General features: G+C 41.3%; 1 protein-coding gene across 1 annotated transcript in view; it reads left to right on the top strand.

The window, feature by feature from the left end:
• The window catches only part of AGBL1 (AGBL carboxypeptidase 1), a 272,244-nt gene that overhangs the window by 57,869 nt on the left and 200,704 nt on the right, over window positions 1–13,671 (top strand). The window contains exons 8-15 of the mRNA XM_048318195.1: window positions 1,280–1,445; window positions 2,377–2,450; window positions 4,503–4,619; window positions 5,593–6,194; window positions 7,480–7,563; window positions 8,599–8,685; window positions 9,029–9,177; window positions 12,499–12,586. Of these exons, the coding sequence (XP_048174152.1) occupies window positions 1,280–1,445; window positions 2,377–2,450; window positions 4,503–4,619; window positions 5,593–6,194; window positions 7,480–7,563; window positions 8,599–8,685; window positions 9,029–9,177; window positions 12,499–12,586 (1,367 nt within the window). The remainder of the gene's footprint in view (window positions 1–1,279; window positions 1,446–2,376; window positions 2,451–4,502; window positions 4,620–5,592; window positions 6,195–7,479; window positions 7,564–8,598; window positions 8,686–9,028; window positions 9,178–12,498; window positions 12,587–13,671) is intronic.

Below are 13,671 nucleotides of genomic sequence, written 5' to 3'. Positions count from 1 at the left end.
AGATACTGCACTTGTCACTCAGTCACTCTGATGGAGGCCGTGCTTTCGATGTGCTGTATTTGGGCAAATCCGAGGGCTGGGTTTTCTGAGAATTGCACCCACTGGTTTTAAACAACTTCACCTTTGTGCAGCACGATCATTCCTTTATCCAAACTCCCTGACTCTGTTATATTGAAGACATACACTATGATGTATGAAGACATACATCACTTCTATGATGTCCCAGGGGGTCTTTGCTTTTGGTTCTGTGGGGATTTTGGTTTGTTTTCTTTACAACAAAAGTCTAAGGAGTTCGCTTGCATAACAGCACAACAAAAATACAAAATATTCTGTGTCTTCAAAGTATACCTGGGCTCTAAAAAATCCTTGCTTTTCTATTTCCTGCTCTGGATTATAGCAGCAGGAATTGTGGGATGCTGCAATTATTAATTCTTTTATGACTAGGTAATATATAGTGATCTTTCAAAATAGCTCTTGGGTTTAACTACAGACAATAGAGTACAGTGGGAAAGCTCTCTTTGAGAATACCTTGTGTACCCTGAATATACTGAAATAGTGGTGTTAACTGTGTTAGTTTATATCTGTGAGTTTTGGCATTATGACTCTGAGTATAGTTGTGCTGAAGGTGCAGAAGCACAGACTTTGGCATGTTTTGGCAGCCAAAACATATACATGGGCTCCACAAAGATTTTTAATCCCTATTAAAAGCCATATTGCTTCAGTGCTACTGTCACCTGTGTTAGCTTCCTTCAGCATACCCTGACTTCAGTGTCTTGGAGCAGAGCTCAGAGATTTTGTGTCTCCCACATGACATTCAGGGATGGAAGTCCCCTGAGGTCCGTGCCAGCCTGTATGTCTGTAAGAGATGAACTGCAGGAACTTGAGGTCTTGCTATTCCAGACATATTTCTTTAGTGATAAAAAGAAGGGGAAGTAATGTGAATAATGTGAAGCAACGTGTGCAGAACTTCCCGTGATTTTCAGGTACAATCATAGTGAATCTTCCTTTATTTGTGAATGTTCCACAATTTAGAAAGTACTTGAAAAGGAGTACTGAAAAGTGATAACCAGACAGGACTGTTGCAAGAGTAAATCTCTAAGTCTTATAGGACTGGAAAACCAAGACTGTGACTTTTTGCTGTAGTTTATGGGTGTGAATCATGAGTGGTAAAGGGAATTATATTCTCACCAGAAGAGCAGCTCTACTCTGGGGGATTGTGTGTGACAGGGAGGACTGTTGTAAGAGACTATTCTTAATGTTGTTCTCCTTTGTTTCCTAGGACTGTTTATCTTGTAAAAGTCTGGATCCTATCATAACTACTGCGACTCATATTCTGAGAAAATGCTACCCCAAGGAGCATCTGCCTCTGGTGACTGTAAGAAGTTCCTATTCCTTCCCTCTTCCTGGGAATGTCAAGACTGAGCCTCTGTGTGAGGGATCTGAAGGTAAATGGCTGAAGGGAGAGTTCAGTAGGAGGAAAAGGAGCATGACATAAGAATTAAGTGTGGGATCTGGGGAAGGGAGACTTGGCATAGTCCTGAGGTTTACAGTTAAAATTAATCTGATAATCTGCAGTGTCACTCAAGAGGGAAGAAATTACTCCCAGGTCTTCTTGAAGCTGGGAGAATCTGTTTGGAGAACAAATGAGAAAAGACAGAAAGGAGCAAGGAAAAGGAAAAAAATTCTCCTATTATCCAAAAAATAATGGAGCGGAGTGGGTATAACAGAGGCTGGAGATGCCACTGCTCCGCAGTAACAGAGGGAGATATAATTGTGCCTGTGCATTGGCTGTTTGGGGGGTAAAAAACTGCCCTGCAGCTTTATCAGTAAAGGATTGCAAGAATTATTATCCTTTTCCCTTCCTAAAGTAAAAGCAGATAGCAGTCAGGCTGCATGAGTAAAAGATGGGAGCCCTTGCTGGAAAGCACAACTCAAGCCCAGGCGGGATAGGTACTCTGCAGAAAAGGCTCCATGATACACATAAGTGATTTTTGCTGCATTCAGTTTCGTGTGGAAGATGCTGAAAGACTATAACAATCATAACAGTAAAACACCCTAATCTAGATAATACAGATTAAGAGCATCCTGTAATATCATTGCAGCCAAGCAGAAAATCTCTGTATTGCTTTGTAAAATGAGTTGGATCCATATCATGGGGACATTTGTCATGGTTTTGAAAGGCAGTGCATGAGTCCAAGAGAACAGAGCTTTAAAAACTGGGTGAATTAGTGCCAAATTCATTTATATGAGATTAACAAATGGGTGGGTTGTGGACTGTGTGGCACATGTAGAAGAGTTTACATGTATTTCTCTGCAGGGTATGAGAGGGTTATTAGGTTGAATACCTTGGTCTCTGCTTCTTTCCTACTTTCGCAGGTGACAGTGAAAGCGAAGGAGAGGAAGAAGCTGAAACAGAGCAGGATAATGAGGATGTGGAGAGTAAAGAGGAAGTAGGTATAGGAGCCATAGTTCCCAAAATTGTCTACATACCAGAAAGTAAAACTTTTCGTTGTCCATTTTGACACCCTGAAAGACCATCCAAGCAGAGAATGTAGAGGTGCATGTGGTCCCACGTGAACACACTTCATGGATAATAGGAGGGTACTTGAAAGAAGGAAAGGAGAATGCACTGACTTTCACTAAAAAGTGTCCTTCATTTCTTTTATTCATTTTCATGCTTGTCAGGCATGGTGGAGGGGGTTTGGTGACTCCTCTGTTCCTGCACAGAGACTGCCCAGAATCACATACACAGTCAGAGATAAATGGTGGATCTTTGATCCACTAGGCATATGCCAGGAAAATGGCACTTAGGGAAAATTGATTTGTCATCTAGGAAAGGCTAACCCTCTCTTTTTTCCCATATCAGAGCATATTTGGGCTGTGCACCCATTCTAAGGAAAAGGTTAGTTCTTTTAAGCCACAGCTGGGGCATTTGAGCCTATATTCTTTCTTTATTTGCTTCTGCACACAGACAAATAATACAATGAATTATTCAATACTTCTCTGAATTCTCCCTTAGCAGTCTCCCTGCAGTGACCTAACTGGCAAAAAAACTCCTACCAGCTGAGGATGAGGATGCAAACTTTTTTGTTGTGAAAATACAAACAAGCTCATATGCAAATGTGAAGTAGTGAATGCTGCTAATAAGTCTTATCCACATAAAGTGGCTTGGGAAAGCAAATTAAAGAAATGAAGTTGCAAATACAGTCTAATTAGAAATGATTGAGACTTCTGTGAAAGGGAGTTCTCATTACTTGCCCTGTCTTTTTCTCCTCAAATATTAAACTGATGTCAGCCAATGAAAAAAGGAAGTTGAAAAACCCCCCACACATTATCTGACTGTCCTAACTTGCCCCCGTCTGGCTGTTTTTATCTGAATGTTAGAGCTCGTCAAGATGCTCATTAGGAATAAGGCTCATAGTAGATTTATCTCCTTCTTTAATTAGTTACTCATTCAGTAACAGCTCCTCTATGCTTCTGAACTATTTCATTATTCATAAGGATTTACCATGTAGATGTAAGCAGTTTTGGTTTGGTGTGGGTTTTTTTTTTTTTTTTTTTTGCCTAAGAGCTTATTCTGAATATGAGTTTAAATACTGTTTGTCTGGTTTGCTGGTCATATATCTCCTGGAAAAAACCTTGCTAAAGGGAAAGCAAGCAGGGAATGGATAATGAACTTTCAAACTGCCTTTTTATTTTTTTTTTGTATGAGATGTTTTGCACAATGTTTCCTGGTATTGATGTGATTTACAAACATTTTCACAGCTACATAACACATATCCATGCATGCTAGCAATACCAACCAAACTGAAACTTGGCTCTCTGCTTCTGTCAGGAAATGTTCAGAGTCCTATGAAAATAAAAGTCACCATATCAACCATCTATTCTTTTCCATCCAAATCTTCAGCAAGTTTGAAGCTACATACACATCAGTATGCTCTCAGTTGGCAAATCCTTTTCAACTGACCTCATGTTCATTGCAGGTCTTCACTGCCTTTTTATCTCAGCCCAAACAACACTTGAGATTCTGCTTTGTGACCCAAGTGTGGCTGAGGGTTTGAAATGCCATGGGCACAGGTGCATTCAGGCAATTGTACTTCATTCTTTTTATAACAGCTTTGGAAATGAGTCTGTTTGTCAGGAGCAAATAACTTCTTTGATGGCATTTGGTGGGACACACTTAGATATGTTGAATTATTTGAATAACGTAATAATTTGAATAACGTAACGTTGTAATGTAATGCCCAGTCATCAATGCCATGTCTCCATCCTTTCCTCTTGCTCCAGCTTTTCCTGTTCGGTGTTTTTTTTATGCAATGGCTGACTGCTTGACAGTTTGGCTTTGGTTCTCGCATCTGACATGGGTGAGGCTGTGCATTAATACACAGGAGCCTTTGACTGTGAAAGCTTCAGATACTGCTCTTATCCTCAGTTCACTGATGGTTGAGATCATCTCGGGCGGCAGGTGTAATATGTGTGCTCTTCTAATTCTGCTCTTGTAGGATTATGACTTGGAGACAGATGTGAATAAATTGAGGTCAAGGCCAGTGCTTGATCGGCCAGAAGAAGACCTTGGACAATATGAGGCCCTGTGTGCAGAACTTTCCCAGAATTTTCAGGTATGGTCATAGCGCAGTTTCCTTTATTTGTGAATATTCCAGAATTTAAGAAATACTTGAAAGGGAGTATTGACAAGTAATATCTAGATTGGGCTATTTCAAAAGTGAACCTGTAAGTCTTGTAGGACTGGAAAGCCAAAGATTATGACTTTTTTGCAGTAGTTTATTGGTGTGAATCATGAGTGATGAAAGGAATGATCTTTGATGCACATTTTTCTGGGTGTAGATTAAGTAAGCACTGTTGAATCAATTGCCACATGAGAGATCTGTCAGATAATTTGTATCCTTGCTGGCAATTTCAACAGCAATATCAAGATCAGAACGAGATGTGAAAAATAAATAGTGTCAACTAGTGGTTTGAAGGAAGAGGAGAAGATTGCACTGCCACTGACTGAAATGAACAGTTCAAATAATTTTTTCCTAGTGATGTTTGGGACAAAAAATTAGGGAATATTGCACTCATCACAAGTTTTGGAATTTAGGAGAACTGAAAACCCTGTTTCAAATATTAATCTGAAAAAGATCACTGGTTTAATGTATCTCCTGTAGACACAATATTGTGATATTGATTGTGACCTTAAGTAGTCAAATGGGATTAAATCATACTCCTGCATAAAGGTGGGGTGGAGTTTTGCATGACAGATTGGCCACCTTTACCCTCCTGTAACATTTATATTTTTTAAAAAATGCCTTGCAAAGTATCTTCCCTTCTTTGTTCGAATGATTGGTTTTGGTTGAGTCATGTCCAATTGGACCCTTTTGGTTTCTGAGAACTTCTGTTGAAACAGCTTTGTGGATAGAGAAATGCTGGCAGGGGGTCCATGCACTGATTTTGCTCTGGCTGTTTGGGTTGAGTACAGTTTTTGGGAGATGTGTAAATATTTCCTCTTTTCCTCCTTGAAAGCTTTCCTCTGGAAGGAGGCACAATCTGTCAGTAGTTTCTTTTAATTTCTTCTGCTTTTTAAATTTAAAGGAGCTTGAATTTGAGTCTGAGGAAAAGAAGAGCTTGGAGGAGAGGACTGAGAGTCTTCCCTCTGCTCCCTCTCATTTCATTCCAAGTGCTACTTTCGTGAAACATCCAAACTGCAGATGGAGAAACCAAAGTGTCACAGAGATGGGACCAAATCCAGGGGAACAGGATTTCAAAGTCCCATTGCAGAGCTGCAGAAAGAAGGAGGAATACAGATGGGATAAGAATGATGAAAAGAGAGACATTGCTGAAGAAGCTCAGGATAAAGACTTCTGTGAGGAGGAAGATCCAGCCAGGAGTCAAGTGTTTGCTTTGTACCCTCTCCCAAAAGATGCTGCTTGGTACAAAAAAATGTTTTACCCTCACTGTGAGGTCTCAATCAATCCTAGTCCTGAAGGGAGGCTGGAGAGCTCAGATATAGTTAGAAATCTTCTGGAGAAGCACCGAGGGGATATCCCATTTCACAGCCCTCATTTCTGTGCAGCCAGGGCCAAAAGTCTGAAGTCCATCCCAGGCTACAGAGACCTGGCATTCCCAGATTTCTGGGGTCACCAGCCACCTCCTTACAGCAAGCCCGTGTTGGAGCGCAAGAATGGGGTCCAAAGGTGATTGTGCTTTAATGTCATGAGAGCATTGAGAGCTCTTGGGCTCAAAACTGGCTTATGTAGGGTCTGACTCTAACATCTCTGAATGTCTTAGGAAGTTATAGAACAAATTTTGTGGCTACCCAATGATTTATTTCAATTGATAAATTGATAAATTCATCAATATACCTGTATTTGTAATGGGACTCTAAGCTGGGTTGTGAATCTGTGACCTTGTTAGAACACAAATGAGAACAAGTTCATTTTAGAGATGGAGAAACCTCTGTGTCCTTTTGGGATATGTTTTTACCTTCAGTCTTACTCTTTATTCAGCCACTTCAGTGCTTGCAGCATTGGTCCCATCTGCTTCTTTCAGGGAAAATCCTATCTGTCCTCTCAGGAAGGACCTCATTATTTAGGTGTTCAGATGAGTGGGAAGTTGTGTTTTGAAGTTGTTCTAGGAGAGAAAGCTCTTATAAACTACAGTTCTTTTGTTCTAAGTAGGGCTGTATGCAGTGACTTTACATTTCTTTTTAGTGGTATAGGGGATTATTAGCAGGAAGCAAAGATGGTGGATTCTATGCCAAACTTTAGAGTTGATCAACACTAATCAAATGGCATTTGTCAAGACCACTGATTTCTGACTGCTAGAGAGAATGATTCTTTCTGCAGTAAATATATAAGCTAGAAATCTTATTTAGAGGAAAAATCACTCTACCATCTTGTTGCACTGTTGCTCTAAAAGCTCTGCTTTTATGGCCACAACATGTGTAACTCTACAGCTAAAATGGGACTAATCATATCATGCTTTAAGGCATAATGTCATTGCTTCAAAGGTCAGGAAGAAAATCTGGTATTCCACATTTGATCATCTTCAGGGATCAGAGAAGCTCTGTTTAATAATGAGTAGAAATAGGTTTGACTTAGAGTCAATATTCGCTATGAGTCGGACTACTAGGTTTGCAAGTTATGGCAGATATTTCCTCACGGGGTAAGAATAGCCACTTGGGAGTTGGAACTGATTGGGAAGAACTGGGGATAAATCAAATTTGACACAACCCAGTAGTGAATAAAAAATTTTGCAGAGTCAGTCATTTAACCCAAAAGGCAACTCGTTGTAGTGGGGATGGAGCAGAACTCTTGTCACAATGGGAAATAAAAGTTCACCTGGAATTAGCACATGAAAGTCCTTTCTTGCTAGTCCTTAAAAATAATTTCCTAAGACTCTTCATATTTCTTCTAGAAGAATACTCTATATCCAGATTTCTCACAGTGTCATTAAGATTTGCTGCTTTCTTTTTCCTAGGGACAAAGTCCTTGATGATGTTCGCCGCCTAATCCAGCCGGGGGATGTGATAGGAAGAACTGTGTTTGATTTAGATGATCCCAGGTGGGTCACTTAAATTGAGTGCTGCAACCAGTGGCCCTGTCAGTGCTGTCAGTGAGCTCAGTTTACTTGATCAACTCTGATAAAGGCCAAGAAGTAACACAGGAGGTAAAGGCCTAACAGAGAAAATATACAGGAGGGATAAATTCCTGGTAGGAGATGGCAGGGAGAGGATTTGTTGTGGAAGTCACTGGCGCAGGAGAGCATCAAAACTTTGACAGAACAAGGAAAATCCATATATCAAAGGGGACTGTAGATTGTCCCTGGATATGTCTCAATTGCATGCAGTGATTTGGAACAGAGGTGTGCAGACCAGTGCTGGGAATTTTATCTATGAATCCAGCTTTTTCATTCCCTGAAGCAGCATTTCCCACTGAGTGGCTGCACAGCCAGTGTCACAGGTTGTAGATGTACCCTAAGTGTGACACTCACAATGTTTCTGAATAAAAACCCTAAACATCTGGCCTTGTGAACTGCTTTAAGTGCTCAGCTATGGTCTGTGAGAAGATGTAGGACCAGGCAGCTGAGAGGGTTCCAAATTGAAAGAGATTGCATTCAGAGGAAGGATAAGTGACTTGGGGAACATTCTTTGGAGTAAAATAGAGGTGAAAGTTTGAGGTAGGAGAAAGTTATGAAGTTGCTTAGGATTAATTTAAGGGTTTTTTAAGCAGTTGGAGAAGGAAACTCTACAGATGAGGGAAGAGCAAATATACAGTAATTCTATAAAAGTGCCTTCTGCAATTAATGAAATAATAGGAATAGTCCAGTGGGAAAGTAACTGGAATAAAGAAAGCAAACATAGATAGTTACAAAAGAGACTACTGGGAAAAGGAAAGATGTGATTTAGAATTAATAAGTAAGAGTAGAGAGAAAAGCTGCATCAGATAGGAAGGTTAGGGATTTGTTCACCTCTTCCTCCTTCCCAGAGTCTTGCTTATAAAAAAATTTTTAAAGCCAATTTTAGCCTAAAAAAGGTGCTGGGAAAGGCTTGTCTTTGAAGCAACCTGCTACAGGTGTCCTTGCTTTGCTTTACAGCAGTCACTTAAGCCCAGGTGCTCCAGGCTGTCTGACATTTTTCTCCAAGTTTGAGTCGGGAAACCTTCGGAAAGCGATCCAAGTGCGTGAGTAAGTACCCCTGCAGCAGGCCTGTGCCAGCCTGCCTTGGGCTGTGACCACAGCATGGAATGGTGGCCTTCTCCTGGGTTTGGAAAGGGTCAGCCAGGGAAGCAGGTTAGATGATGTGGAGCTTATTATGCCTTCTTAACACTTGGATGTCACGGAAGGAACATGATTAAGAAAACAGAGCTCAAAATATTTGGACTATTATAGTGTGAGTATTTAATGGTGTTTGGTGATGCTCACAAAATATCAATCAATCTGACTGCATTGCCTGCTGTCAGCGTGTTCAGTGGCAGACAGGAGGTGTTCATGGCCGCTGCTTTTGTTCTTCTTTTATTCTTCTTTGCAGGTTTGAGTATGACCTAATTATGAATGCGGATGTGAACAGCAGCCAGCACCACCAGTGGTTCTACTTTGAGGTCTGTGACATGAGGTCGGCAGTTCCCTATCGCTTCAACATCATCAACTGTGAGAAGTTCAACAGCCAGTTTAATTATGGTATGAGCCTTTGGGGAATTGGGGTAGCCGTCTCTTCACAAGAATATCTTTTTAATGCCATAAAGGTTTCCATCTCTCCATGTCTATAAGTTTAAGGGAGACTGTAAATTCAATCTTATCTGCCCTGAAATCCACTGAAAAAGTCACTTTAGATTTGTCAAAGAGCCTTTGTCTATCCTCAGGAGGACTGAAGAGCAAACTGGATATTGAGACCTGGGAGAGGATTTGTGGGGGGAAATAAATGTCGCTGTTGTTTATAGACCAGAACTGAGGAAGAATGGCACTAGGGTTTGGGAGAGCTGGGGGGGAAAGACAATCTGTTGGAACTGAATGAGAAGCATAGGATTGGAAAGTACTTCTAAGATTTAAATAAATGTGATAATCCTCAAACAAATATTCATGATTCTTTGGTTTTATCTAGTAAGACATCTTCAGACCTAGTGAAATTCTGTTGATATTAATGATGATAAGAAATTTTGTTCCTTGCAGCCTTTGAGCTCCTGTCATGGTTCAGGAGGAAAGCAGCATTGCTCAGAAACAGGCAGGACAAATCCCAGCTTTCAATACCCATTTTAGAAGAGAAATGATTTCTTCTGCAAGGAGACTGTGGATTGAATTCTTAGCTGGCATAGGCTGGGGAATTTTTTGGTTTGTTTCCATGGAGCTCTGTTAATTTACACCAGCTCAACACCTGACTTAGACTGTTTAATAAGTCCATAGCATTAGACTTTGCATTCCTCTGAAGCCCTGTGGCTACAGCCTTTAGCATCACCAGGACAACTCTCTCAGGATCAATGTGCCTATAGCAAACAGAATTAGGAGTTGGAATCACTTGTCGCTTATATGTGTGAAACTGGCTGGATGAGTGACATGATGAGTTAAAAGGCATTTACTCTTTAACCCAAAGGGCTGTAGTTCAAGTATTCATGTAGATCCCAACTGAAAATGATTTTTTTTCTTTGGTCATCTTATACTGCTTACCTGAGTTACCCAACAATTCAGTGAGGTGTGTATGGTAGGAACCTGAAAATGAAGGATGTTGATGTCCTGTTTTAAACCACAATTCAATCCTTAATGTAGCCCCTAGTACCTCCACAGCCGGAGGTTCAGGCTATTATTGGTTGAAGGTTGTTTGTTATCTGCTAGTTTGGCTGTTGTCAGCATTTATAATCTCATTTTGAGTACCTGAAATTGTACATGACTCACATGTTCAAGCATGCTATGAAAAATATATTTGGAAGAGAAATGTGAAAATACCATCTGGAGTAAGGAGAGTGGCTAAGCCATGGCTCGCTTTTGGCTGGCTTGTTCATGGGGTTGGCTATTAAATAAATCCTCTGTGGGTTCCTTCTGCTGCTCCAAGCGGGCAGTGAAGCTCCAGCTTTTCTGGCTTGGCTGAGTGAGGCTCATTACCCCTTCCAGCACATGCATAACCTTTACACAGGGCAGTGGTAAGACATGCTATTTATTTGTCACATTCCCTCTGCACTTTCCTGGGCTAATGCCCATGCTCTAAGACAAAAAGCCTCCAGTTGTGATGTAGTGCCAAAGTGCCCTGGGTGGCAATTCTTTACAGCTCCTGGTTACTTTTCTGGTTTGATTTTTTTTTTTTTTTTTTTTTCCCCCCTTTTGCTCTTGGTTAGATGGCACTAACCATCTTTCAAACCATGAAACTTTGACTTTCAAACCATGACTTTCAAATCAGTAGAATGGATATTTAATGAAATAGCTGTAGCCAGGAGCAGAGCAAGGCAGGAGGCACAGTCTCCACCTCTCTCCTTTCCCCTTTTTCACTAACTCACTCTATCATGGGAAATAATGGGATTTCATCAGAACCCTGATTTAAGTTTGTTTTCTAAAACTGAACATTTCCATAGGGGAAATAGAAAGGAGAAACTGATTTTTTTTTTTTTTAATGAAAATGAGATGGCCAACTAATATCAGCCATTGCTCTGAGACAGACAGTTTCATGTGTGAGTCCTTTGGACTCAGAGAAGGGCAGGAGCTGGCATTTGGGATATTGAGACCCCTGAAGACACCGAGCCCCACATCTCTAATGAACTGGGGATCTAGAAAGGCCTGTGTCTCTTAAAATCATGGTGGCCACATCCTGGTACCAAACACAGAGCTGGCTCTTGTACATAGCTCACAGCACTGGTTCAGAAAACATCAATACAGAGGTTACTCCTGGCTGTGGTGAGTAAGTGCTTCCCCACAGCACAGCCAAAGGTGAGCTGGAAAGGCATTGCTGCTGGTAATCCCTGGGTCCAACTGTGCTGGGGAGTTTAACACACAAACCCAGAGGAAGAGGAGAACTGAATAGCTGCTAATGCAAATACAGCATTAGTATTAATGATTTTCAAGCATCACCTCCCCCCAGCACAAGAACAGCCAAGAGAAGGCTCAGGGAGCAACTTATCAGCATGCAAAAATATTTGGGAGGGCATTTTTCTCTTTCTTATGTGTGCTCTCGCAGAAGTGGTGCCAGCATCATTGCTGGGCTCAGCTGTGGATGTGCTGGGTCCACTGGAGCTGCTGGCAGGAGCCTCCCCTGCAGCCCCTCACCAGGGACACCCTCTGCAGAGAGCTCTACTGGGGTGGGCAGCATCCTCACCTTGCCTTAAAGAGCAGGCAGGTGTGTACAGCACAGGAAATTGATATAAAAACTCCCTGCAGGTGGGCTGCCTTCACTGAGCTGCGAGTAATGGATGTGCAGCTCAGATCAGAGAAAGCCTCACTCCTCAGGACATGAAATAGTAATATTTTGGAGGTCAGGAAGAAGTTCATGCTCTGGGATAATGCAGTACAAAGATGGATGTTAGTGTTATCAGTATTTGTGACTTGTAGGTGTTATTTAGATCTAATAGGAAGTTTGAAACCTTCTTCTAGTTTTGCTTGCTATTTTCTGAAGGCAGGGCTCTGGATGCACCACACATCACTGATGCTATGGTAGGATTAAGAGTTCAATAATAGTGCAGCCAAGTATAAAATATTGGACTAACCAAATTACTGATCTGTCTTAATTCATATTCTTTCCTTTCCCTTTCTCTGCTTGTAAACAAAATGCTTTGCAAAGACCAGAAGAATAATTTATTTTTTAATAAACTCCATTCAGCTTATTTCTTCTGGAGGGGCTTTTTGTACAGACATGGTTGTCTCAGAATAAAACACAGGGCTTTGAGATGTATTTACTCCGTATAAACTATGAGCAGAGAGAGCACTGACAAAATAATGATGCTTCTTGTTTAGCCTTTTCCTTCCCACTCCTGTCTTTTCCAGCCAGGGAAGTCACATCACCTGAAATTGTCTTGTTTTCTGTAGGCATGCAGCTGGTCATGTACTCAGTGAGGGAAGCTTTCCAGGGCAGGCCTCGCTGGATTCGGGCAGGCCAGGAGATCTGCTATTACAAGTAAGTGCACTTTTGGTGAATAATTTGTGCCTTCCTTTCTCCACTGTTTCACTCCTGTTAACTGCACTGATGTCATGAGCCTCTCACCACCAGTGCCCCCTATTTCAAATGTCTCTAAATTGGTGCTGGCTCAATGTGTGGTGTGCTTCCAGCTTCAGAAAACAGCTGCAAATGAGATCTCACTATTACATGCCAGGGAATATGCAGAATTCACTTGCCCAGGAGGAACAAGAAGGAAAGAAGTACTGTAGTTGGCTTTTCCCCCTGTCTGGGAAGAAAAGAGCTGGATGGGATCACTGTTTTTCTGTTGCATACATTGACTTTTGTAAGAGATGATGTAGCAGCTGAGGAGCTAAAGAAAGGGTTGGATATACAACAGTGATGTAAAGGAATCCTCACAAACTCAGTGCTGATATCTGTGCAAGCTCCCTGTTTCAGGCTGGTTTTACAGTGTGCCAGAGCCTCAGAAGAAAATTCCAAGTTGTCCCAATTTCTGTCTGTTGTAATTTACTTTTTGAGGGGGTGGAGAGGGGTTGAAGGCACAGATTATCCTCTCTCAACCTGGCATCTGTCTACAGCAATTTGAGTAGCTATTTTATTTTGTTTCAAGTACTCTTTGCTAACCTTCGTGCACCTGACTGTAACGTTTTGTACCTCAAAAGCTCACGTACTGTGGTGGCTTCCCTTGACATGCCTGTAATCCCTGACTTCTCTGAGTATGGGCTTCTGGTGGGGCAGACTTTTCATGCTGGATACCATTGCAGTGGCTTCCCATGTCATTAGCAAGGCAGCTATTGTGCAGTGATTAAACAGCAGCTGACTTCCAAGATTAAGCCATGATTGTGCAATTAAGCCTGTAATCAGATTCTTGTTCTGAATAAATGAGAGAATAGTTTTATTGATTTGGAATATTCTGTGTTTTCTAGCTGTACATTGACTTACGTGCCAACATAATCATCTAGGATAACTTGTTGCTGTCTCTCATTTACTGTGTGTTCCTGGTTCTCACATATTTTTGTACACACAAGAATGTGCATGCACACACATAAATACATTTTCACCTCGACTGAAACCTTGAAGTTTTT

Source organism: Corvus hawaiiensis, chromosome 13 (assembly GCF_020740725.1).
Source record: "Corvus hawaiiensis isolate bCorHaw1 chromosome 13, bCorHaw1.pri.cur, whole genome shotgun sequence".
NCBI classification, from domain to species: domain Eukaryota; kingdom Metazoa; phylum Chordata; class Aves; order Passeriformes; family Corvidae; genus Corvus; species Corvus hawaiiensis.
Note: the sequence above shows the minus strand (reverse complement) of the source record. Positions and strands in the feature narration are given on the sequence as shown.